This window comes from Mustela putorius, unplaced genomic scaffold, assembly GCF_011764305.1.
Source record: "Mustela putorius furo isolate JIRA1106 unplaced genomic scaffold, ASM1176430v1.1 tig00000196_pilon_pilon_pilon, whole genome shotgun sequence".
Lineage (NCBI taxonomy): Eukaryota > Metazoa > Chordata > Mammalia > Carnivora > Mustelidae > Mustela > Mustela putorius.
Window position 1 is genome coordinate 4,266,571 of NW_025421310.1, and position 27,236 is coordinate 4,293,806.

The 27,236-nt window shown below is 46.1% G+C and overlaps 1 protein-coding gene across 7 annotated transcripts in view; it reads right to left on the reverse strand.

Moving 5' to 3' along the window:
* Nucleotides 1-27,236, reverse strand: part of LOC101678365 (zinc finger protein 470) — a 64,478-nt gene that overhangs the window by 35,950 nt on the left and 1,292 nt on the right. Inside the window, exons 3-8 of one of the 7 annotated variants that reach the window (XM_013048037.2) lie at nt 20,488-20,614; nt 20,226-20,321; nt 18,292-18,455; nt 17,569-17,683; nt 16,932-17,027; nt 9,195-13,140 (exon numbers count right to left, since the gene is read on the reverse strand). In XM_013048037.2, coding sequence (XP_012903491.1) covers nt 11,438-13,140; nt 16,932-17,027; nt 17,569-17,683; nt 18,292-18,455; nt 20,226-20,321; nt 20,488-20,521 — 2,208 coding nt within the window. In that variant the 5' untranslated portion in view covers nt 20,522-20,614 and the 3' untranslated portion in view covers nt 9,195-11,437. Of the gene's footprint in view, nt 1-795; nt 871-1,021; nt 1,103-1,370; nt 1,714-2,082; nt 13,141-16,535; nt 16,699-16,931; nt 17,028-17,568; nt 17,684-18,291; nt 18,456-20,225; nt 20,322-20,487; nt 20,615-27,236 lie in introns of those variants that run through there. The other 6 variants (XM_013048032.2, XM_045076860.1, XM_045076859.1 and 3 more) reach the window with 6 other exon arrangements.

Here is a 27,236-nt window from a genome sequence, read left to right on the forward strand (position 1 = left end):
GCCAGGATGGTGGGGCACCTGGGTGGCTCAGTCATTAAGTGTCTGCCTTCAGCTTGGGTCATGATCCTGGGGTCCTGGGATCAAGCCCCATGTGGGGTGGGGCTCCCTGGTCTGCAGGAGGCGTGCTTCTCCTTCTCCCACTCGCCCTGCTTGTGTTCCCCCTCTTGCTATCTCTCTCTCTGTCAAATAAATGGATAAAATCTTAAAAAAAGAAAGAAAGAAAGCCGAACAGCCAGGATGGCTACTTAGGAAGTGGGCAGATGATGGCTCTCAAATTTTCTCTAAGGACCGTATTTCTGTGTTGTCATATACTTATGAGAAAACACAGATGGACAAGCTCAGAGTGGGTCATTTCTTTTTTTTTTTTTTTTTAAAGATTTTATTTATTTATTTGACAGACAAAGATCATAAGTAGGCAGAGAGGCAGCAGAGAGAGAGAGGGAAGCAGGCTCCCCGAGGAGCAGAGAGCCCGATGCGGGGCTCAATCCCAGGACCCTGGAATCATGACCCGAGCTGAAAGCAGAGGCTTCAACCCACTGAGCCACCCAGGCGCCCTAGAGTGGGTCATTTCTTGAATGAAGACTAAACAGCTGTAAGGAGAAGAGGAAGTTCTGAGAGGGAACTGGCTTATCTGAGTCTGTCTCTGTGGTCTCATCACTCATCAGAAAGGGAGGAAATAGGAAACAGGCCCAGGATCGAAGTCTTCAGCAGATACTCTTCAGAAGGAAACAAGCATTACCAAATCCTGGAAAGCAAGACCGTATTTTAAGAAGGAAAGAGGGAATACTAACTCACCAGGGACGTGGCTTTAAGAAGTTCAACTCCCATCACCTCCTCTTCCCAGCTCCTCATCAGGCAAAGGGCTTTACCCTGAGAGGGCAGAGGGAGGACAGGAGAAAGGAGTTCTGAGAAGCTGAGTAGCTGTAATATTACTGCCTAGAAACGCCTCCCTTCAGCTCCCCACCACTTCTCACCTCCCACCCCCTATCCTCGCAGTCCAGGCACTCACTGGGACACCTACACTCTACAGCGTGGCAGCTCCCCTTCGGGTTTGCAGGCTCCTCTCTCAAAGCCACCTGGCCACTGTCAACACCTGCCTCGCCTGGAAGGGAAGTATTACCTGTCACAACAAGGGATCCCCCTGGCTTACAGAGGCCGGACCAAAAGTAACCCCTCAAGAGAACCATTTTGCTTTGTGAAAAACTAGGTTTCAAGGAGCCCCTGCCCACTCTGAGCCAAGTTTCTTCTGTCGGAGTTCGGGAAACAGAAACCTGCTGGTGGGGGGGGGGGGAGTTGGGGTCTCGACCCTTGAGGTCGTTTACCCTCTGAGGGTCACGTTTTCAACTGTGCGAATGGTTCCGGACACTGACCTCAAGCAGAGGTAGCGGGGACTATGTGAGAGTCGTCGCAAGGTTTCTGGAGTCGGCCGGTGCCGCATCCGGATCCTGGCTCCCCCACTAGCCGGCGGTCACCTGCCCTCAGCACCCTTCAGGTCCTCTCTGTGAAAACGAGGCAGCTCACGCTCCGTGGTGTGCTCCCGTGACGTCGCGTGTCACTCAGCGCAACCACCGAAGAGAAGCGCGGCTGCGAGCCACAGCGCGACACAGAGCGCTTCCTCCCGCCGTCTGTCCTCACTCCGGCGGCAGGGACGTGGGTGCAGCAGAGGAGTGCGGGGCAGGAACGGGAGGAGTTCCGCGACCTCGCCCTGGAAAGCTGGGGATCCCTTTCCGTTTCAGAGGCTGTGAACATCCTGTCACCCACAAGCCCCATCGCACAATGACCCGAAGGCCAAGACTCAGACCCGGTCACCGGACTCTGTGCAGGTCAGCCGCACGCTCCGGGCCCGGGAACCCGCCTACCCCATGCTCTCTGGTCAGCCGCACGCTCCGGGCCCTGGAAGTTCCCATCCCCGACTCTCCGAACAGGTCAGCCGCAAGCTTCGGGCCCGGGGACCCCTCCCCGACGCCGTGGACAGATCAGGGACCCCCCAACCCTGGACTCCTGGGTCCGCCGGCATCCGCAGCCGGGGACGCCCTCCTCCCGCACTCGCGCCGCCTCGCCCCAGCCACCTGTCACCCTCACCTGTGCACTCAGTCCCGGTCCGCCCCTCCAGCCTCACGGCCCCAACGGGGCTGGCGCCGGGCTCGCGGCGGCGGCGGCGGCGGGAGTGCGCAGGGCTGGCCTCCCTCGGGAGGCTGTCCGGAGCACTGCCTCGCGCCGTCATCCGTTCCTGCACGCCCCGCCGCCCACGGGCTGCCGGACGCGCGCGGCCGCTCCTCTGTCAGACCATCAGCTGCCGGCTCCCGCGCTAGATGACTTTCCCCTCAGCAGCCGCCCGCTCGCTCTAGCCCGCACTCCCTCCCCGCCGGAAGTGAGCGTGTCCTGCGCCGCAGGGGCCCCTGGGGACGGTAGTTCAAACTGGACGACGCGTCGCTGCCGAGCTTCGTTCCAGCCCACCGAGGGCTGGGGACTGCTACCCTCAGCCCCCTGTAGAGGCCGGCTGGCGCGGGACAGTGCCGCCCAGGAGCCTCTCAGTCCTGGCTCTGGACGCGCCAAGTACACGCCGCCTCCCTGAAGGGAGCCGAGCCCTGAGGATTCTGGGAGCACCCTCCAGGCTTCGAGTGCGCAGGCGCCGCCTTGAGCCGCCAACGCTGAGGCCCGGGTTCCCCCCAGCCCCTGCGCCTATAGGATCGCAGGAGGTGTGCGGCGCGCAGGCGCGCGGATAGCGGGCGGGGCTTAGGGCCCAGGGGCGGAGCCTTAGGAATAAAAGGTGGGTGAGGACTTGGTTTTGCCAGATGTTTTGTGCACTTGTGACTTGTGACGTGTGTGCGTGTGTGCGTGTGTGTGTGCGCGCGCATGTGCGCGTGCGCGTGCCCTGTCTTAGTCCATACCCAGTCCTCTCTTTCATGGAAATGCTCTCTCTAAAATAAATGAATCTTTAAAAAGTAATATTTCCTGTATGTCTTTATGCAATTATGTTTCTCAGTTTATCCCCTTCATTTAGATTTCACACTTAATAACTGTATAATTGGGTGTTCAGTTCTCCATCATGTCTAAAGTCACTGCCCTTTTCTATTATGCATTCTTTTCTTACCGTTTTGTTATTGTTGGGGGTGTTGTTCAGTTGGCTTTAAAAAACCTCCTTTCTTTCATCAGAGGATTGGATGCTTTCTGCATCTTTTCAAAGACAGGGCTTCTGGTTCTGTTAATCTTCTGTCTTCTGCACCTTACTGGTTTCTCTCTTCTTGTCTCTCATTGCATATGTCCAGTTGCTCTTGAGTGCATTTTGGTAAGTGGCTCGCTTGGCTGAACTTCATCTCCAAAGTCTGCCTCCCCAGAGATAGTAGTGGCTGAAGCCTGAATTTTTTTTTTAAAGATTTTATTTATTTATTTGACAGAGGAAGAGACACACACAGAAAGAGAATGAACAGGAGCAGGGGGAGTGGGAGAGGGAAAAGCAAGCTTCCCGCCAAGCAGGGAGCTCGAGGCGGGGCTCAATCCCAGGAGGCTGGGATCATGACCTGAGGAGATGGCAGATGCCTAATGACTGAGCCACCCAGGCGCCCCAAGAAGCCTTAATTCCTCCTTAGCTGGGATTCCTGGAGTTTGCCCAATAGTTGCATGAGTAAAAGATCAGTCAGAAATTTTGAACTTTAGGGCGCCTGGGTGGCTCAGTGGGTTAAGCTGCTGCCTTCCGCTTGGGTCATGATCTCAGGGTCCTGGGATCGAGTCCCGAGTCAGGCTCTCTGCTCATCGGGGAGCCTGCTTCCATCTCTCTCTCTCTCTCTCTCTCTCTCTGCCTGCCTCTCCATCTACTTGTGATCTCTATCAAATAAATAAATGAAATCTTTTAAAAAAAAAGAAATTTTGAACTTTAAGTGCTGGTGAAGGCTTTTAAAAAAAAGTGAGGACAAACCTTGTTAGAAACTGGAAGAAAGAGGGGTTTTATTATGTAGGAACAGAGAGTTCAGCAACCCTATTATTTGCAATTAATGTGGAGAGTAGACCTGGGTGATCTGAGGAGACTTTAACCAACATGTTGAAAATGTTTCCTGATTTTTTTTTCTTGCTGCTTATAGAAACATGCAAAGGAGAGAGAGAAATTGAGGGAAAGACTATTAGAAAGAAGCCAGGACTTGATGGTTTTGAGATGGCAGATGATGGTAAAATCAAGAAATGGCATCCAAGCAGAGATAAAACCCAAGGTACTGCTCGGGAACTGGTCTAGAAGGGAAAAAGTATGACTGTAAAATCTGCTGGAACCTCAGAAAGATCAAAACTGGTATCTCGGAGTACTATTTAATGATACATGGTTGTGGCTTTTGTGTAGTGGGGTGAAACCCAATGGAATTCACACCAAGTCCACAAAGTGTTTAAGAGAATTAGCTCAGTAGATATACTGCCAGCTGGGAGTGAACAGAGGCAGAAAATACAAGCTAGAGACGACTGGATTCCCAAAATTCAAATGCCAACAAGCAAGGTTAGAAAACTACTGAGCTGCAAACACGTGGCAGAACTGAGATCTCAGAATGTGAATTATTCCCAGGCCTTGAGACCTAATCAAGGAATTTCCAAACATTTTTCTGGCCAGATTTCCAAACTGCTATGTACCCGTGATTTCACTGTTGCCTGCAGGAGACAAGGAGCAAGGGGCAGCAGATAAGGTGCTACGTCCAGAGATCTGTAGATCAAGAGGAACTGTCCTTAAGGGACAGCGCCTTATGAGCCTTGTCAGCACCCAAACCTAATTCAGAGGACAGGATTCATAACCTTGAGCTGGTGCTATAATGAGATGAGACATGGGGAGGGCCTTGGAAGGGGATGAGTGTGTTTTCCAAGTAAAAAGACAGAAACTGGGGTGTCTGGGTGGCTCCATGGGTTAAGCCTCTGCCTTCAGCTCAGGTCATGATCTAAGGGTCCTGGGATTGAGCCCTCATCGGGCTCTCTGCTCGGCAGGGAGCCTGCTTCCCCCCGCCACTCTGCCTGCCTCTCTGCTCACTTGTGATCTTTTTTAAGATCTTTTAAAAATCTTTTTTAAAAATAAAAATAAAAAGACATGAATCAGTAAGGAGTCAGCCAGAGCAGACTGTGGTAGGCAGCCATTAACATGGCTCCCCATGACCTTGCCTCCTGTTATTCATACCCATTTGTAATCCTCTGCCTTTGGAAATGAGCTGGACCTCATGACCCTTCTAAGCAAACAAATACAAAAAGAGAAGGGATGTCACCAATAATATGGGGTTCAAAAGGAGTTTGGCTTCCATTTTAGGTACCCTCTCTTGCGTACTCACTTTCAAGGAAGCCAGCTGCCATGCTGGGAGCCACCCATGTGGAAAGAATTGAGGTGTCCAACCACAAGCCCACAAGGATCCCAACCCAGCCAACAGCTTAAATAAGTGCGTTTGGAAGGTGACTCTCCTCCTGTAAAGCCTTCAGATCACTGCAGCTCTGGCCAGCCACTTGCCGGCAGCCTTGCGGGAGCTGAGGCACCCAGCAAAAGTCATGCCTGGCTTCCTTTTTCAAGGAAACTGTGAGAATCAACGTGTGTTTTAAGCCACTATGCTTTAGGGTCATTTGTTACACAATAGCTGACCGTCTTACCACCTTGACAACCCTTCCTCTGTGACACAGTGATTTAAGACAGGGATCCTATCTGTACTCAAAGATGCCCTATGGATTAGATTACAGTAGCTACTATGATCAGAACCCAAGTGCTATTACCTTAACACATATAAGTTTATTTCTCACTCGCATAATAATCCATTGCTGGTGCTCCTGGGGGACTGATGGCTTTCCTCTGATGCAGTGGTTTAGGGGCCCAGAATCCTTCCTTCTTGCGGTTTTGCCATTCCGTATTATCAAGATTCTTCTTCCAGGTGGACAGGACGTCCTCTTATTAACAAAGCCCCAACTGACACACTGCTATTCAAACCATGCTGAAGAAAATTAGTCTAATAACTAGTCTGATAACCATAACTAAAAGCAATAGTGGCTGAGTAATGTAGGATGTACCTGGATATTCACATTTCAGAATCAAGTCCAGACAACAGAATAAGAGGCACGAACTTTGGGTGGTCATCTAGTCCTAACACAGGTATTAACAAACACCCATGACCTTGGAAAATAATCTTATGGGTTTTTGGTAACTGGACCTGCTATATGCTAAACTAGAAAATAATTCCCCTATGAGCCCTCACTTGCATAAATGCAGGTCCTTTTAGAAATTCCGGTGGAATTGTTCACAGTGATTTTCATTACAATCATTCAGGAGGGCTCAGTCCCTTTTCTGTTGACACAAATCAGTGTGTGACTCGCCAGCCATGCCATGAGATGTATTGAATTAAAACAAAACCCTAATGCAGGGGCGCCTGGGTGGCTCAGTGGGTTAAAGCCTCTACCTTTGGCTCGGGTCATGATCCCAGGATCCTGGGATAGAGCCCTATATTGGGCTCTGTGCTCAGCAGGGAGCCTGCTTCCTCCTCTCTCTCTCTGCTTGATTCTCTGCCTACTTGTGATCTCTGTCTGTCAAATAAATAAAATCTTTAAAAAAAAAAAAAGGCCCTAATGCAGTGTGAACCCTGGGGACCTATTATTAAGTACAGTGGACACACTAGGTACTAGAACATCCTTGGAGTCTGTGGTTTATTACAACCATTTCCCTTTCTTCCTGGGTTAACCAGCTACAACACATGCCATAGTTCAATAACACTTTTTAAAAAAATTGATCTGTTTGTTTGAGAGAGCGTCTGCAGTGGGGAGGGGCAGAGGGAGAGGCAGTCTCAAGTAGACGCCAGGCTGAGCGTGGAGCCCAACGCAGGGCTCAACCGCAAGACCCCAAGATGAGGACCTGATCCAAAAGGGAGTCAGACGCTTGCCCGACTGTGCCACCCAGGTGCCCCTTCAGTAGCACTGTCAAATGCCATCTCTGATGAGAAGTCCCGGTACCTAAAGGAGGAGACCTGAGGAAAATTTTAAGATGCTAGTGCTTCCTGTCAAAAGAACATGCAAAGGCTACGGGACTCTGACGGGACCTCGCAAAAGACAAGTCAGGGGCATGGACATAAATGTTCCAAGAAGGCATTATAAACTTTTGAATTCCTTTGTGTCCTTATGTATTATGCAAGTAACTTCTGACCCTCAAAATACATTTCCAAAAATATTGCCTAGATTTTTAATGGTGTAATTAGTAAAGGATATTAAATATTTTGGGGTGAGATTAATCTCTTTATCTTTATTTCAAAGTATAGGTCATATTAAATGCAGATTTTGTTTACCAACCAACCCATAATGGTAGGACTAGAACAGGCTCAATTTTAAGTCTTCCATCACGTGGGTGGTGTGACAAGAGTCAGCAGGAAGGTTTCGTAGGGTTTGAGAGAGTAAAGTTTTCTAAGATGATTGAAACCTTCATGGTAGTCGAGTTTCAGTAACATACATTCAGATCTTTCCTCCGACTTAAATTTCATTTACAAGAAGTGGCAAGTTCGGGAATTCAGTAAAAATCACAGCTCAGCAACTGATCTACTGTTGCATTTGGCTTTCAGCATCGGCCGCCCCACGGTTAGAATAAGATTGATTCTTGACACCATCACAAAGACCTTCACTTCCATTTTTGCTAACGGCCGGAATTTCAAGTGGCCTTTTAGTTCTCTAACTTCATTATAAATAAGCATCGCACATGCTTTTAGAACTAGAATTCCTCATCGCCTTTCGTTGTTGGTAAGAGCTATCTAGTCCTAACGTGCTGTGGGCTTATAATCCTGCCGTTATCAAGAAGTGCTTTTTTTCAGGGTGCCTGGGTGGCTCAGTTGTTTAAGTATCTGCCTTTGGCTCAGGTCATGATCCCAGGGTGATCGAGACCCACATCAGCCTCCCTGCTCAGTGGGAGGTCTGCTTCACTCTCTGCCCCTCCCCCACTCTCAAATATTTAAAAAAGAATAGCCTTTTGCAGGGATATATGCACTCCTATATATATAGCAGCATTATTTACAATAGCCAAATTATGGAAGCAGCCGAAGTGTCCATAGATAGATGAATGGGTAAAAATATGGTATGTGTACACACACACACACACACACACACACACACACAAAATGGAATATTCAGCCATAAAAAGAATGAAATCTTGACACTTGCAATGACATGAGCTAGAGAGTATTGTGCTCGGTGAAGTAAGTCCAAGGAAGACAAACACCTATGACCACTCGTGTGGAATTCAAGAATCAAAACAAACGAGCCAAGGGGAAAGAGAGAGAAAGTCAAAAAACACTCTTAATTACTGAGAACAAAGCGATGGTTACCAGAGCGGAGGCAGCCAAGGCTGCGGGAAATAGCGGCTGCGGATGGGAGCGCGCACATTGTGACAAGCACCGGGTGACAGAGGGAAGTGCTGACTCGCTGTACCGTACACCCGAAACTAGTATCACATGTATGTTAAGTACAATTAGAATTAAAATTTAAAAAAATAAAATTAAAAAACAAAAGAATAGCCTTTCCTAATACAAATGGAATTAAAAATGTCTGTCTTTTGATCTATCTCATTCCATAATCAATCCTTATTAGCCACTCCTCTATCCTTTACTAATCACTCTCTAGCATCAGTTGTCATAGGGGCCAGCATTCTTTGGTTGAGAACAAAAGCAGACTAACCTACAATCAGAAGTTAAATACTGGAAGAATATCAAGTCCCTCAGAGATTTAAAGAACTGAGCCAGGGTGTGAGAAAGCAGGGAAGGTTCCAGGGGAACAGGGGGTGAGCAGGAATGCAGAAACCTTCATGCTGCTGCCGGAGGCTGACCAAACTCCAACCACGGACGGCAGCCCCGAGGGATGTCTCACGTTCTGCACAGCTCAACGAACACTCCAGGAAAACATCCATTGTGCCATACATAAGGCTGTGTATTGGCCCTGCTCCTGTCCCTGTGTCTAAATATCAATCAAATATATAAGAAATAAATCAATTAAATAAATAAAATATAAAGAATGAAACAACTGATTGGCTTAATTGGAGCCACGTGTAACTGCAGAACACCACAGAATGAAGAAAGTGAGCACAGCAACAGAAAGCTAGGAAAAGTGTGTTTAAGACAAAAACAGATTTCAACACATACCAAAGAAACCATGTAGATACACACACACACACATATATTCAATATTAATTTTGATGCTATGACTACAAGATTTTACACACTAGGTTTTCCAAGTCACACATCTCATTTAATATATTGTGGATGTACAGCTCTCCAAAGCAGCACACATAGAATCGAACCTCCTTCCACTAACCAGACAATACAATATTGAATAACCACAATTTAATGAACCTGCTTGGCAGGACACTGAAATCGTACTTATCATAATTACAACAATTTTGCAATAGACATTATTTACATCTATTTATTCCAATAGGACAAAATCCCTAGATCTAGGATTATTGTTTCAAAAGGAACGCATCTTTATAATGTTGTCAGGTCGTACTATGTTGCCATCCAAAAAGGAGACAGCTTTTCACAGCTAATGATCAAGTGTCTGTCTTCCCACACTGATGCCAGGACTGGATATTATCCAAATTTTAGATTTTAATCCCTCTGAAAGCCAAGGAAATTTGTTTTAATTTGTGATTTTCTGGTTAATAAGGTTAAGAAATTTACAGATTTTCTCTATTCCTTTGAATTCTTCAACCAACATGCCCGTTGGCATGCACTGGCAATTTTTCCACTGCCTTGTATGTGTAATGGCACTTTGTTCCCAAATGACATGTAACTTCCTATAACTTCTATTATTTTGTCACCTGTTTTTTACATCTTTTTGGTGCCTTCCACCATGCAGAAGTTTTAAATCTTTGTATAGGCCAACCTACTCCTCATGTCTTCTAGGACCCCATGTCCTACTCAGTAAAGCTTTCCTCCTTTCTAGGTTTGCTTCTTACATATCATTTCGTAATTAGAAAGGTTAAATACAACTGCATGACATTTTTCTGTAATGTATGTGTGCTTTTTTTTTTTAAGAGGGTGGACAACCACTGTCAAAACATCATTTCCCCTCTAACAAAAACCAGTCTTATTATATATCAAAATCTGAAATGCAAAAAAAACTATTTCAAAGATGTCCTGCTATGCTTGCCAAATTATCTTTCCTTGTGTAGTTTCAATTAAAACTGTCAAAGTAAACATATCCTACAGGACTCTGTCGTGAAGGACAATTTACCAACACTTTAACAGTATTGGGTATTTCATCTAGAAAAATGTATTTCTCCTCCACTGACATATTTTCATATCTCAATAGTCTAATAATTCCCTTTCACCTCTATTCATAAGTTGCCTTATAGTTTGTTTTTGAAGTGACAGTTGTATTACACACACAGAAATAATTAGAACCTTCAATACATTCTTCTCTGTGCCACAGCAGGGGTTGGCCAACTTCTTCTGTAAAATGGTAGAGTAAAACTTGAGGCTTTGCAGGCCATATCGGCTCTGTCACAGCTATTCACCCCTGCCATTGTGGAATGAAAGCAGCCACAGGAAGATGTCAATGGCTGTGACTGTATGCCAATAAAACTTTATTTACAGATGCTGATATTTAATTTAATGTAACTTTAAATTTAAATTTAATGTAACTTTCATGTTGTCACAAAATACTCTTTGCTAGTTCAACCATTTAAAAATTATTATTATTATTATTATTATTATTTTTAAATTTAGATCATGGGCCATACAAAACCAGTGAGACTTTGGTCACTGAGTCAGAGTTCACTGACACCTACTTTGGACCAGTTTATCTCAAGGTTGACAGTTCCTTAAAAGTTGGCGAGAGTCCATTCATATGCTCAGGTGATTTTAAATAGATCAAATCTTTCCAAACTAATTCTTGAGTAATATGTCAGCAGTTTTAACTCTGTAAATATATATCTTGCATTTTTTTTATTGTTTCAGTTCTTTTGTTCCAAGAGGCCTACTGATCCATGTTCTCTACACACTTCCTAAAACTTATCAGATGTAGAGTAAAGCTGAATTCTCTTACCAATAGTCACATCACCTTACCTGTATGCGGATGAGATGGAAAGCCACAGCTGTAACTCAACATTATAGAAACAAAATTTTAAACCACCATGGGCAGAACCTCACTGACTCCCTTGAAACTCCTGCTCCTGATCTAAACTGGTTTCTCCTGGCCGCCTCCTATGCATCTTTTCTATCCAGAGCTGACTGTTAATTCTTCAATGTCCCAAAGTAATATTTTACTCAACACTTGGTCTGGACCAGGCACTGTGCTAGGCACATCTTACGTATTAACCAGGGTAAAGGATCTCAGCACAAGTTGTTACATAAGGAGTGAATAAACTGTATTAACACTTATCAAAAATCAATCTAAGTGCAGTGTGACAAACACGCTCATAAAGGACAAGACCGACCAGAGGGACCAGTTTTTCAACTAATGGAGGCTATGGTGATGGGAGCGAGGACTGACCCCAGAGAAATCTGGGAAGCAGATCCACAGGATTTGATGTGGAAGGTAAAGAGGGGCATGCAGAAGGCTCCCCGCTATGAATTCTCTGATGAGCAAGGTGTGCGGTCTGCCTGAAGACTTTCCTGCTTTTCTTATAGTTATAGGATCTCTCCCCAGTGTGGACTCTCTTATGTTGATTAAGGTGTCCGATCTGGATGAAGGTTTTCCTACATTCTTTGCATTCGTACGGTTTCTTTCCAGAATGAATTCTCTGATGGACACTAAGGGACTGACGATGGCTGAAGGCTTTGCCACAGGCACTACATTCATAAGGTTTCTCTCCAGTATGACTTCTGCGATGACAAATGAGCGAGGACTTTGTCTTGAACGCCTTCCCACATTCGATACATTCGTAAGGTCTTTGGCCAGTATGAAGCCTCTGATGCTGAGAACAGGATGAGTTATCACCAAAGGCCTTCCCACACTCGCTGCATTTATAGGGTTTCTCTCCAGTGTGTACCCTCTGGTGTTGAATAAGGTGTGTGGTTTGGCTGAAGGCTTTCCCACATTCCTTACACTCGTACGGTTTCTCGCCTGTGTGAGTTTTCTGGTGCTGTGCAAGGTGAGCCTTCTGCGTGAAGGCTTTACTACAAACCTTACATTCATAGGGCTTCTCTCCAGTATGAATTCTCTGGTGAGTGGCCAGCTGAGAGCTGATGCTGAAGGATTTACCGCACTCCCCACATTCGAAGGGTTTCTCTCCAGTATGGATCCTCAGATGACTAGCAAGGTGAATGTTCTGCCTGAAAGCTTTCCCGCACTCTTTACATTTGAAAGGTTTTTCTCCAGAATGCACTCTCTGATGTTGAGTGAGTGACGCATGATGGCTGAAGGCTTTTCTGCAAACATCACACTCATATGGTTTTTCTCCAGTATGAATCCTTTGATGCACAGTAAGGGAGGAGCCGTATCTAAAGGATTTGTCACATACGTCACATTTGTAGGGTTTCTCTCCAGTATGAATCCTCCTGTGCTGATTGAGTCCTATGTGATCACTGAAGGCTTTCCCACAATCGATGCAATCAAAAGGTTTCTCCCCAGTGTGGTAATATCTCCAGTGACGGATAAGGGAAGTGTTCTGTATGAAAGCTTTCCCACATTCAATACATTCATAAGGCTTCTTGCCAGTGTGACATCTTTGATGTCTAGCAAAGGATGAGCCATCACTGAAGGCCTTTCCACATTCATTACATTTATAGGGTTTCTCTCCAGTATGAATTCTCTGATGAACAGTAAGGGATGAGCTCTGGGTAAAAGTTTTCTTACATTCATTACATTTGAAAAGTTTTTTTCCTGCATAGATTCCTGTAGGTTTTATTACTACTGAATTTTTGGGCAAATTTTTCTTAACTGAGTCACGATTATGAACTCTCTCTTCTGAAATGTCCAAATGAAACCATCTCCCAGATTTATTAAGAGTACGTTCTCTTTCCTTAGAGAGGGTTTTGTTATGAGTGATTGTCTCTTGCCTGAATTGTGTCTCCTGACCTACCAGCTTCCTTTCAAACACACCCTTGGAATCCCAATTTCCTCTAAAAGTAGAACATTCCACATTTGGGTTTGAAGTTCTGTTGGTTACTTCAGCAAATGAATCTTGCTTTGGAAATAATTCCTGGGTCTCATGTATAGATTGTTGGCCTGAAAGACATCAAGAAAACAAGTTATTTCCTTTATTGTGCGCTAGTAAAAAGAATTTGCTAAAAAGAAAATTGTGAATGAATTCACTAATTGGTGAAATAAACCCTAATTAAACCATATAACTATGTGGCTCTAAAACATGTGAACTGGTGGTCGGTCACATAGGTAAAGCAAGCCCCAGCGTGAATTTATACTGGAGACTACAAGAGGTGAGCAAAAAAGAATCTATGTAGAATCAGTTACGCACTAGGAGAAAGGAACTGAGCAAATGTTTTGCAGTCATACCACCTGAAAATTCTGATATTCCCTGCCTTTAGCCACTCTCCTGCCCTGCCTTGCTTCAGTGCCAGAGTGGTCACATCATGAAAGCTGTTCCAAGAAGCGCACCAAAGCATAAAGAAGGACAAAGTATTCGTTAGCATTTCTCAGGGTTATCTAAAAGCTGGTCATTCCCCTACAACCAGGAAGTGAGGTTTCTGCTAACCACAGCTTATCTGACTAATTTAAACAAAACCAACCTCTCCAGCCGGGCACTGAAGCTCAGCACACACACAGAATCATTTCTACGTGCGCGTGCGCACTTGCACTCACCTGACACTTGTCGGGCTGTTTGTTAACCCCGCACTTCTCTGACCATATATTAATGAATAGGACCTTGCAGTTTAATTTCTTAGTTCAAAACAACTGTTTGTATGAAAATGATGAGTGCTGCCATTATGTTTAATGACATCACATACACAAATGAACAGGCATGTGTTGTCTTATGTCAGACTCTGACGCTTACAGGGAGGAGCATAGACACCTGAAGTCCTTTTGCTAAACCACTTAGCGTGCACAAAAAAATTATGCATGTATACTTATATCTCGGTAAATACACACAGATATAAGTAGTATTGGGAGATGATGCAGAGAATCAAATGTTTGGAAAAAGATGATCTTAAAAAAGGGGAAATAGTCATTTTTAATGAAATCTAAGCACTTGAAGTTTTCCTTCTTAGATCACTAATAATACAAGGACGCCTGCTTTTGCAACCTCTATTCAACACTGTATTAAATGTTCCAGCCAAAGCAATCAGAAATAGAAATAAAAGGGATCCTAATTAGAAAGGAAGAAGGAAAACTGTTACTTGAAAATGACATGTTCCCATATATAGAAAACCTTAAAGAATCCACCAGAAGAGTATTGGAGCTAAAAATCAATTCATCAAAACTACAAGACACAAGATCACAACACACAAAAATCAGTTGTAGCTCTATACACTTAAGAATGAACATGTGAAAAGGAAATTATGGAAACAATTCCATGAAGGAGAGCATTAAAAGAATAAATCATTTATGAGTAAATTTACCCAAGGAGGTACAAGATTGTATGCTGAAAACTGCAAAACATTGCTGAAGGAAATTAAGAAGATATAAATAAATGGAAAGACACCCTGCGTTCATTAACAGATAGGAAGAGAGGAAGGAAGAATTAAATAAGTAACAGAAACAAGACCAAGTTTGTGATGTGGTACAAATGGAAATGATAAATGAAAAAACTATGAAACCACAGGTCAACAAAGTAAATGTTTCTATAAAGATACCGCCCAACAAACTACTGTGCAGTCAGAAGAAACAGCATCTGCAAACTCACAGGCAACTCAGAAATGGGAACAAAATGTGTCCTTTTTCTTTTTTTAAAGATTCTATTTATTTATTTGACAGACAGGGATCACAAGTAGGCAGAGAGAGAGAGAGAGGGAAGGAAGCAGGGTCCCCGCTGAGCAGAGAGCCTGATGAGGGCTCGATCCCAGAACCCTGGGACATGACCTGAGCTGAAGGCAGAGGCTTTACCCCACTGAGCCACCCAGGCGCCCCATAATGTGCCATATTTTTGAGATAGCATGTACATCCATACAATATGAACACAAGGAAATACAACCCAAAAGAAATGTGGGTGATGAGTACAAAGACACCATTAACAGAATATGAACTCTAAATGGATTTAAACTACATATTTATCAACATTATGAGTACTCTGAGAAATGCAAATTAAATAAAACATCCATTTTCACTCAAGAGCTTGGCAAAAAATTTTTAAAATATAAAATATTCACTAATGGTGAAGATGTCTAGAAACAGGTATTCTCATATATTATTCGTGATATAGCACTTATATCCATAAAACTTTTTTAAAAAAAATGTATACTTTGATCATAACAAAGAGAGAAGTACAAACTGGGCTGAAATTCATTACAGGTAAAAACTGGGGAAAACCTAAATGCTCAAATGTCCTTTGTAAATCAGTGAAGTAAATTTGTATTCACTTATTGTAATACTAGACAGCCATTAAAACAATGAAGTAAAACCACATATATCAAGTTTCTGAGAACAAAAATGGAAGGAGAGGGGCGCCTGGGTGGCTCAGTAGGTTAAAGCCTCTGCCTTCAGCTCAGGTCATATCTTGGGGTCCTGGGATTGAGCCCCGCATCGGGCTCTCTACTCAGCAGGAAGCCTGTTTCCTCCTCTCTCTCTGCCTGCCTCTCTGCCTACTTGTGATCTTTGTGTGTCAAATAAATAAATAAAATCTTAAAAAAAAAGAAAAGAAAAAGATAAAGAGAATAAATGTAGAAATGGCATTCAATCTCTTTCACAATTAAAAAAGTAACTTTAGGATATAACCTTCCAACAAATAATAAATATTTTCATCAAAATACCCAGTACTGGGAAGATACAATTAATCCCACAGAGCAAATTACAGAATCACTGCCAGTTGCAAAAAGCAAACAAAACATTGAGAGCCTAACAGACGTTCGCTTCCAGGGATGCAACAATTCCCCAAAGGTATAGTTTGCGCTTACATAAAGATTCCTGTCGCAAGCTCACTTTTAATACCAAAAATGTGAAGCGACCTCAGTGAACAGCGGGAGAGATGACACGGATACATGCGACAAACAGCTCTCTGTGTGACGGAATACACACTGCAATTCCAACCACGTGAAAAACACGTGTTTTTCACAATGTGAAGCCTACGCTTGCTCAGCTAATGGACTATGACTACAGGTCATGGCTTTACATTCTGCTCCCAAACAGGTGATCGGATTACATTTCCTATAAAAAATTTTCTAAATTTTCTAAAAATTTTCTAAAAAAATTTCTTCTTTCCCTTAGGTATCAATGTATATCAATCCCCCCAGGAGAAAAGAGGCAGAGATCCTGAACTTACATCTCTCCTGAACTTACATCTCTTGCTCTCCAGGACTGACAACTGGAGCTCAGTCCTCCCCTGCGCCTCTGCAATGCCCCACTGCAAAGTCTGCAAACTCTACTTCATCCATAACCATATGTCATCCTCTCCACCAGACGGACCACTTACAAGTACAACATATGTGTAAATTCTCTCCTCCTCCAAGTACCTGCCAATGCCAAGCACAAGGGCTCCCTCAAATGACTTTCCGGTTGGGGTTCGTACAGGACTGGACGCATCGTCAAATAGGTGGGCTGGTGGTCACGAAGAACAGCTCAAAAGTACACTGGGGTCAGGACAGGGCATGCAGGGAACTGAGGCAACAGGAGTGGCTAAGAACAGGGAAAACATTACAGAGAATGAGCAATCACTCGAGAGAAGGCAGCAAAGGAGGAGGAAAGAGAGTCATGTGGAAACCCTAAACCTCCATCTCCTCTCTAGACCTGGAGGGTTTGGTAAAGTCCTGAGGATCCTTCCTGTCTGGGAGCGAGGACTGAGTTCTGCTGAAAGCTCGGATCTCTCCCCTGCCCCTGCCGGGCACCGCCCCCAGCCCTGCCGCACTCACCTGGGCACAGGCCCCTGGTCAGCTCTGTTCGCACCAGCCACGGCTCCCTCCCCTGCTCCAGCAGAGAGACCAAATCGGGTTTAGAAACACAAGGTCCTGCAGAGGGGCAGATAACAGGGTTCTGTCACACACTTGACATTCTTAAATCAAGAACCAGTGTCTTGGTTCTGAGAGGAAAGTGTTTTATTACAGGAAGAAGCAGAAAGAAAAGTGAGCAGCATCTGAAAGACACTGAAGACGCTGCCTCAAACATAATGAAGATGCCAACTTTCAGCTCTACAAATGTCAGATTCTTATCTCAGGAATCACGATAGAAATTTTGCCCAACACTTCAGCAGCCTCCTCCCTCCCCAACCTCTGCAGCCCAAAACTGACCAATGGGGCCCCAGGGTGGCTCAGTTGGTTAAGTGTCCGCCTTTGGCTCAGGTCACAACCCCGGGGTCCTGGGATTGAGTCCTGCACCAGGGTCCCTGCTCAGTGGGGAGGCTGCTTCTCCCTCTCCCTCTGCCTCTCCCCCTGCTCACACTCTAATAAAAAAATAAACAATCTTAAGACAAAAGAGGACAAAACAAAAGCTGAGGAATGAAAGTGGCAGTGCCTGAAGATAGGTTCAGAATTAAGCGAGGGACACCCTTACCTACTGACCCCAGGTCACCATGGCTCTCCCATCTCATATTCTTACAGATGCTCTTCCGAGCTGGGTCCAGCTGCTGGGAGAAGTCTACAGCCACATTCGCGATGGCCACCAGGCCCTGAAATGGTACAAACACACTTCTTGCTCAAACATGGCCACGAGCATGCAAAGGCTCTGGGGACGTATGTGAGGGGGCAACACGGGCAACGAATTCTGAGGTTCTGAGTGATAGAGGTCACCTAATGACTGGGCCTCGTCATATTGTCTATGTTTGGGAAACAAAAAAAGAGAAAAGATAGGAGAATCTGTTTCTGCCACGGAGAATCTGTAATTTTGCAGAAGAAAACAAAATTACAAGCAGCTGGAACTTCCTAACGCTGACCAAAGGCTTCCCCACCTTCGACACGTCTGCAGGGTCTCTCTCTCTGACGTAATCTCTGATGAGAGGGGTGGGTTAAGATCCTGCTCAAAGACTTCTTAAGCTGTAGCATGTCGAATGTCTCTGATCAAGAGACTTGTTTGTGATTCGTTACAACTGAGTCGTCCCCCCTCTTGTACTGTGCAGCAAGACTGCACACTCTTCCTCCTGGAGGGATACTCTGCCTACAGGAAGCACCATACTCAGATGGAAACTTCTCCCAAACTCCCTTTGCTCATGGTCTCTCCCCTCAAAAAGGGTCTCTTTAGGAAGGATACTATGCCTTGACTAGAATTTATCTCACTTACGGGCTGCCTCTCGAACAGGGCACCATAATCCCAGTTTTCCCCTAAAATGGAACATTCCAGACTGTAGTTTGTGAGTCTCCCCATTATCACTGCCTGGGGTAACTTCTCTTTACTGATGTCCTTCTTTGCAGGCAACTCCTTGATCTCTGGGACAATCTTCAAATCTGAAAGATATTAAGAAAAGAAGTTCTCTCCGTTATGCATTAATATGAAGAAAACTTCCAGAATGTAATCAGAGGAATTAAAATCCTCAAAAAATTATATCATGTGAAAAGCTTTTTTATATGACCAGCCAACCCTACATTCCCATATTTGTGTAGCTTTTATCCTAAAGGATACATTTATGAGCTTTCTCACCTAAATCTACAATGAAATATAGGTAAAATAAACAAAGAGGGAGGGGAGACTTAAGAAGAAAATTGCTATATGAGCCTTATTTCAACATTATTAAGTAAAACTCACTTGGACTCTTTTCCCATTTTTCCAGGAAAAAATTCTTTTCTCCCTCTTTTTTAAACAATGCTTCTTTTATTACAATGCTAACTAACGAAAGTTCAAATCCCAGCCTTACAAGTGCAAGTTTTCATAATCAAGTAGAATCTTGGCAAGGAATGAAAGATTGACAGAAGAAAAAGCTATTTAGTTTTGTAAAACTCATTCTTCGGGGGTGCCTGGGTGGCTCAGTTGTTAAGCTTCTGCCTCTGGCTCAGGTCATGATGCCTGGTTCCTGGGATCAAGGCCCTCATCGGGTTCCCTGCTTGGCGGGAAGCCTACATCTCCCTCTCCCACTCCCCCTGCTTCTGTTCCTTCTCTCACTGTGTCCCTCTCTGTCAAATAAATAAATAAATACAATCTTAAAAAAAAAAAAAACCTCATTCAGAAAACATGATTTAAATGTCAAATGGCAAAGTTTCACAGTTCTATATACTCTAGGACAAGCCATGAGAATTGGAAGTTCTGTGAGCGGCTTGTCCTGTTCTGTTGATACAAAGTCTTCCTTTGAAGTACGATTTCAAGGAAGACGTTTTACAAAAGTCTCAATTCTTCAGAAATGGCACCATCTCCTCTTGTGGTAACCTCCAAGGAAAGTCTGTAATTCTGACCCTGACCTTGACTGATTTGTTCCAGAAACAATGCTGTAATCGAAATAACTGTTTTCCCAAATGACAGAAATTTCATCACAACATCCTCAAGATCTGTCAAATCCGAACCCGCATTCTCTCCTGCTGAGAGCCAGTCACGCCACTGTCCGCTCCGCTCTGTGCCGGGAGGCCCACCTGCCCCAAACTGATGACAGCCCCACCCAGACCCGGCTCCAGACCTGCCAGTCTCCTTCTTGAGTTCTAATCCTTCTGAGGAAGGCTCTGCTCTCCTTCTTGTTTCTTTGGCTTGCAAGTGGGAGTGCTTTTTCCTCCTCGGTCCCTGTTCCTGTTCTCCGTGCACTGGAGGGCAGTCTCTGCTCCACCCGAGGTGGCACGGATCCGCCCAGTCCCCCGGGGACACGGCTAATGCTCCCACCAACCCGCACCTGACGGCCTTACTCAAAACTGACAACAAAAGTGAGCGAGAAAGTCTATACATGAAACAGTCACTTGATCAAAGAGAAAGAATATAAAAAAGACATCCGCATCAGCCAAGGATTGTTTAAACAAGAGACAGGATGATGCCAGCCTGAATGACAAGCAGTCTGAGAAGGAGCTGGAAAAATGGGATCCAAAGGAGGGGAAAGAAGTCCCGTTTTGGGCGGGGAGGGGGGGCAGCCAAGCTGGGCAGGAGGTGAGGCAGGATGAACACCTGGGGAGCCCGTGCTCAAAAGGCCTCAATTTCCCCTCCGGGCCTGGAGGCTTGGTTAGAGTCCACTGACAATCGAACATGGCTGAGGTCCTGAGCTGTGACCCACAGTGCCACCCCCTACAGTGGCCTCCCCTGCTCACCTGGGCACCGGCCTCTTGTCAACTTTCTCTTCGCCATCCAGGGCTCCTTCCTCTGTTCCAATGAGGAGATCATATCGGGCTTAGAAATGCAGAGTCCTAAGTACACAAGGAGAGGTAGAAGGGGGTCAGGCCGCGGGTCTGTGCAGACTTGGGCCACTGGGCTTGATGAAGGAGCAGCAGGGCCTGGTGCCAAAGGAGTAAAGGGCTCTGAGCTATGGCAGCAGCCAGGGAAGGGGGGGAGTGGGGGCGGGGGCGCCCTTACCCAGCGACACCAGGTTCCTGTAGTTCTCCAGCATCACGGTCCGGTACAGAGTCCTCTGAGCAGAGCTCAGCCACTCCCACTCCTCCCGGGAGAAGTCTACGGCCACATCCCCAAATGTCACCAAGCTCTGAAAGGACAAAACCACATCCTTGCTCAGTCGGCGCCCAAGCCCCCCTAGACCGGGGGGTTGTTACGGACCGAACTGTGTCCCCCAAATTCATACGTTGAAGTCTAACACCCAGTCCCTCAGAATGTGATTCATTTTGGCAACAGGACCTTGGAAGAGGTGATTAAAAGTTAAATGAGGTCATGCGGCTGGGCCCTGATCCAATCTGACAGGCGTCCTTACAAGAAGAGGAGGAGACACCAGGGATGTGAGTGCACAGAGGGAAGGGCGTGTGGGGACACAGTGACAGGGCCACCATCTGCAAGCCAGAGAGAAGCCTCCGGGGAAACCACCCCCGCCAGCAAGGTGATCTGCAACATCCAGCCCCACTGCAGACTGAGGCAGCAGCCTTCTGCAAGCACCTGGTGTGCTGCGCTGATGCACATAGGGCCTGAGGGCTGCCTCCTCCTTGCTTTGGGGGACAGACTAGCACACAAGGAGCGAGAGCCAGAGAAAAGAGAAAGACACCGAGATAGCCCGTCCTTGGAGGACTGGCAGTTTTGCGCAGCTGTACGCACAGGAGAGCTATCTGACATCAATTCAGCACAACGAATAACAGAGGCTCCACTGCCCCACACACGAGAGTGACCAGAGCACTTAGCAGGAGGACACGCGTGTCACCTGCTCGGCACAAGAGTCAGAAGACCAATCTGAGGGTGAACCTTGACGGCACAGAAGAACTCCACCTCGAAGTGGGTTCTAGGGAGTTCTGTTTTACTTCCAGTGTTCACCAGATGCTGAGCACGCACATCAATTAAAACAAAAACCCCAAAACTAAACTAAACCAACAAGATTCTCTTTTTTCCCAAAATAAAGATGAGTGTTTAATAAGAATGAAAAATACTACACGGGCACCTGGGTGGCTCAGTTGTTAAATGTCTGCCTTCAGCTCATGTCCTGATCCCAGAGTCCTGGGTTCGAGCCCCGCAACAGGCTCCCTGCTCAGCCGGGAGCCTGCTTCTCCCTCTCCCACTCCCCCTGCTTGTGTTCCCTCCCTTGCTGTGTCTGTCAAATGAATAAAATCTTTTTAAAATAAATAAATAAGTAAAATCTTAAAATTCTGATACATCCCTCTGGATGGAGATGACCAGCTGCCCACAAATTCTAAAAGGCCACACCAAGATCCCGGAGCAGGAAAGTCTGGGCTACCCTGAGGCTGCAGCCGCGGGCAGCCCCCGCCGCTGGCCCTGCCGTCTAAGCTGCTTCAGCTCCGTCCTGGCTCCCAACTATGAAGTGGAAAAATCAGCAAAACCTCCCAGACCATGGCCCGAATGGCGCACCCCGCACAGGCCGCCCTCAGGACGTGCAAGGCGCCATGTAGTGCGGATGCATGTCAGCTACCACGTGGCTGACCGCCCGAACTCTCCGGAAACCAAAGTCCCTTTGAGGTTCCTTTGAACCGAAATGTGTAAAGATGAGTCCAAGGGGCCTGTAAATGGCATCCGGACTGGCGTGAAGACAGGAAGCTCCTGACACAAGTCCCCCGGTCCCCACACCCGAAGACACCTGCTGACACGTGCACAAAGCAGCCAAGACCCCCGCAGCCCGAGCCTCCAGCGAGCGACACGCTCCCAGGCCGACTGGAGCGAGCAAGTGGGTGGTCACCGCACGGCCCAGACAGCCGATGACGACAACGGGGACATGGCGACGCGACGCATGGGCCAAGTGAGCAGCGCGAGGCCTCTCACCCGGCAGCCCAAGCCCAGCTGCGCCGGTGGGTCCCTGTCTCCGGCTCCGATGACCGTGCACGCCTCGGCGGCACCTCCGAGCACTGGGATTTCTGGGCAGACGCGGGGCGGAAGGAGCCGGACGCCGAGCAAACAACTCGAGCTCCTACCCACACGCGGGAGCCGGACTCCTGGCGCCTCCACAAGCAGAGGATAGAACGGTGGCTGCCGGGGCAGGGGGAGGAGATGTGGAGGTGACGGTCAGAGGGGACAGTTTCGTTCTGCAGGATGTGGATACAGCCTCCGGCCTACAGAGAACGGTACGAGGTTACATCCTTACAGCTGCTAAGAGGGTAGGTCTTATGTCAAGTGTTCTTGCTGTCAATAATAAAAATAATAATAATAATAATGGGAGGAGGAGGAAACTTTGGAAGGTGAGGAATAAGTGTCTGGTTTTGATGGCGATGACAGTCTCACCAGCATATACTCACCCTCGAGCTCACCAAGTGGCACACATGGACACATGCCGCTTCCTATGTGTCAATCGTACCTCAATCAAGTGGCTTAAAAACAAACAGGAGCACCTGGGGGGCTCAGTGGGTTAAAGCCTCTGCCTTTGGCTCAGGTCATGGTCCCGGGGTCCTGGGATCGAGCCCCGCATCGGGCTCTCTGCTAAGCAGGAAGCCTGCTTCCCCTTCTCTCTCTCTGCCTGCCTCTCTGCCTACTTGTGATCTCTCTCTGTCAAATAAATAAATAAAATCTTTAAACAAACAAAAACCCATAACAATTTCTTTTTTTTTAAATATTTTTTTTATTTAAGTAGTCTTTATCCCCAATGTGGTGCTTGAACTCACGACCCTGAGATCAAGAGTCGTATGCTCTTCTGACTGAGCCAGCCGGATGCCCCCCAAAAACCCATTTCAGTGCAAATATTTTCAACTGGTTCAAAGGGATAGGTGCTCAGACACATACTACTTCTATGTTTTATTCTGACCTGATTCTAAAAGCCGGTTTCTCACAGATTCCAGCCTTACAGTCCTATCAGCATGCTCCTTGCCTGGCCAAGTCTTGTACTTACTTATTTCAGATATTCAAAATCTTTTCAGATGTTCTTTACCAAATGAAACATTATATAAAATACAATACATAGATTATATACAAAGTGCCTTTCTAAAATCTATAGCATCTTCACAACATCTTTACAATAACTTTATAAATAGTCTGTTGGTGCAAGAGAAAATGGCGCCCAATTTTCTTGCATTTGTTACTATTTTGTCGTTGGTAAGAAAACTGGAATTTGGAGCCCCTACTACACAGAAGAGTAAAAGTTCCAAAATTTTCTCATACTTGGCAACACAGTTTTTTGAGAGTCTTTTTTTTTTTTCCTTAACAAGAAATGTCCCCTTCTCTACCTCTCTCCTTCTGTGTTCCAGAGGGACCTAGCATGAACCGAGTATGTGTAACCTTCCAAGTAAGGAAGACAAGTAAGGCAGTTTCTCACTTTAAACAGACTTGCCCTTTAGATAGAGAATCAATGACTTCTGGGAGCACCTGGGTGGCTCAGTCAGTTAACTGTCTTTGGCTCAGGTCATGACCCCAGAGTCCTGGGATAGAACCCCCATTGGGGTCCCTGCTGAGGAGGGAGTCTGTTTCTCCCTCTGCTCCTCCTGGGGGTGCCCGCACCCTCTCACTCATGTGCACTCTCTCTCAAATAAACAAATAAAAAATCTTTTTTTTTTTAAACCTACTCTTTTTTTTTTTTTTTAAAGATTTTATTTATTTACTTGACAGACATAGATCACAAGTAGGCAGAGAGGCAGGCAGAGAGAGAGGGGAGGAAGCAGGCTCCCTGCAGAGCAGAGAGCCTGATGCGGAGCTCGATCCCAGGGCCCTGGGATCATGACCTGAGCCGAAGGCAGAGGCTTTAACCCACTCAGCCACCGAGGAGCCCCCAAATAAAATCTTTTGAAAAAAAGAAAAAAAATGTAAATGCAACTACTTAAAAAAAAAAAAAGAACCAATGACTTCTGTTCATGCTATGGTCTGAATGTCTGCATCCCCCCAAAATCCATACTTTGGAATCCTAATGCCTAGTGTGACGGCATTTGGAGGTGGGGCCTTTTGGAAGGCCCTCTGGTCATGAGGGTGAATCCTCTTTAACGGTCTTAGTGTCCTTATAAAAGAGACCCCCCCCCACTCCCCCCCAGCACCTTAGCTCCTTCCTCCGTAGGAGGACATGGAGAGAGGGCGCCAGCCATGAAACAGGAAGCGGTCCGCACCAGCCAGCACACACCATCAGCCAAACCCACCATCCTGCTTTTCTCCAGCCTCCAGGACTCTGAGAAATAAAGGTCCATGGCGCATCAGCCACACTGTCTGTGCTGGTCTGTGATGGCAGCTGGGACAGACCAGGAGAGCCAGCAAATGCCTCTTACTGGGAACAGGAGCGATTACCACTCACAGCACTTGGAACATTCCAGACACAATTCTATAGGCTTATACACAAGCTGACTCGATCCCCCAACCCTGACGGTTGGTCCCAGCACTGCTCCCACTTCAGAGATGAGGAAACCAAGAGCAGTAACTTGCCCATGATCACCCAGTCAACTGCAGGGCCAAGACTCTGAACCCAGCGGTCTGGCTTCACAGTCCACACTTGTAACCTCTACATCAGGGGCCAGCAACATCTTTGTGTACAAGGCCAGAGGGCAAATATTTTAGACCTCAGAGGCCACACGGCCTCTGCAACAGGAACTGAACCCTGCCCTTGCCACATGAGAGCTGCCACAGACCACGGCTAAACCATGTGTGTGCCACGCTCCAAGGAGACTTCATCCATGGGCACCAAGATGTACACTTACGTAATTTCACAGATGACACTGTATTTTCATTTTTTTCAGTTGCTGAGAAACGTGACTGTCATCTGTTGCTCATGGGCTATGGGAAAAAAAGGCGGCATGCCAGAGCGGGCCAGTTTGCCAGCTCCTTCCAGCACCATGGATCACCACGTTACTGGGCATCACCTGAGGGGCTGATCCGTAAACTTCTAAATGACAACGAGACCAGGATGCTGACAGCCAACACCTACTGAGATCTCACTGTAGGCCATGCACGTTTATGTTTTTCTTGGCACTTTACGTACATTCACTTAATCCTTCAACGAACCACATTAAGCCAGTACCATTATCATCCCCATTTTTCCAAGTGAAGAAAATGTGGTTATTTACGTTGCCCTGAGGTTACATAGTGATTAAATGCGAACCCTAGCATCGGAACCCAGGCAGCCTGCCTCCTTTGCCACGCCTATGACCAGGACACCAGCAGGCCCCTATTAAAACGTTCTACTCTGACAACAGCCATCATGCTTGCCATCCATTCACCCTGATGACGAAACAAGACCCACTGGGCAACATGGCTTTCAGATAGAACAAATTTTTTCCAACTCATGTCCCAATCAACCCGCTTTATTTAAAGGTACACGAACCACCCTCGATGGAGCACATCCTACTCTTATTCCCATTGTCAGCGTGGACATGCACAAACTTCCCAAAGAGTTTTACAACATCACACTACACCAGAGAGAAAACATAATGGTAAACCCAGTGTAAGAATTTAATCTGGTGATCTTACTCTTAATCTTAATAAAGACAGAGACAAGGAGATTAAAGGCAAATAGAAAACAAAAGCAATTCTATCTTTACACAAAAATACTTTATGTTAATACTCCATAGGAAAAGAATGAAAGCCTTTTATAAGAAAAAAACGCACTAAAGAAGTTTCTCTTTGGTTCAAGTCAATTAATTTTTAAGGCACCTGAATGAACAGGTAATTTTTTCTTTTTGGTGAAGTCTACTCTTTTTACACCATAAATTCTAGCTTCTGAGGCTCTACCCCTGTCCCATCTAAATAAAACTTTTAAAGTATTCTGATTTCATGTCAGTTTAATAAACTTTAATCCACAAAGTAAAAACTTCTAGGAATGTATTCATAGGAAATGATCAGGGATAAAGCACACTTCCAGGTATAAAAGTGATTACCGTAATACCATATTAAATAGCAAAACACTGGCTACAAGAGACGCTCACACATTCCTCTACCAAATATTTTTTGAATCAGGACATGCGGCTGAAACTGTCCAAAATCCCTGCCTGTTTCAAGTGTACCTGGAGCAGAAAAGCAGATGTATTAAGTAAATGTACTAGATGTTGAAATGTGCAGAGTTTAAAAAAGGAGTAATGCAGAGAAGAAGATGTGAGGAATTTGGATGGGAGTCTTTGAAGCTATAGATAGAAGGTTCGGGAAAATGAGAAGGCAATTTTCAAGGAAGCAAAGTGAGTGATGGAGGAGGATGGAAAATGTGAGAGGTCCAGAGGACCAGCTCTGGTGGGGCCCTGTCAGCACATGAAGGATGTGGCCTTCATTCAGGGAAGCCACCGAAGGGTTCTGAGCAGAGAGCAACGCAGCAGTTAGAACAGAGTCCGCCTGGCTGCAGGCCTGGGACACGACTGTGGGAGCATATGTAGAAGCAGGAAGACATGGGAGCAGAGTTGAGGGGCCGACTGTAGGATAATAAGGACCGGGCAGCGACAGAGGAGTGGGCACGATGATAATTGTCAGGCTGGGAATACAGCATGAAAACAGTGCTGACAGGATCTGCAATGAGGCAAAGATGGGCGGCAGGGAAAGAGAGACAAGAACGAGAGAGCTTCTGCTTGAACAACTGACAGCATGACACTGCCACGGCCAGAGCCAGAGACCGCTGCGGGAGCAGCCGGGTGGGGGCAACTGCCGATGGCAGATGTGAATGTGTTAGGTCCGAACTACCTGCTCGACATTCAAGAGGAGTCAAGTTGGATGCACTGGCTTGGAGCTCAGGGGCCTGTGGCCGAGTTTTTATAGATGAGAACGGGCAGACC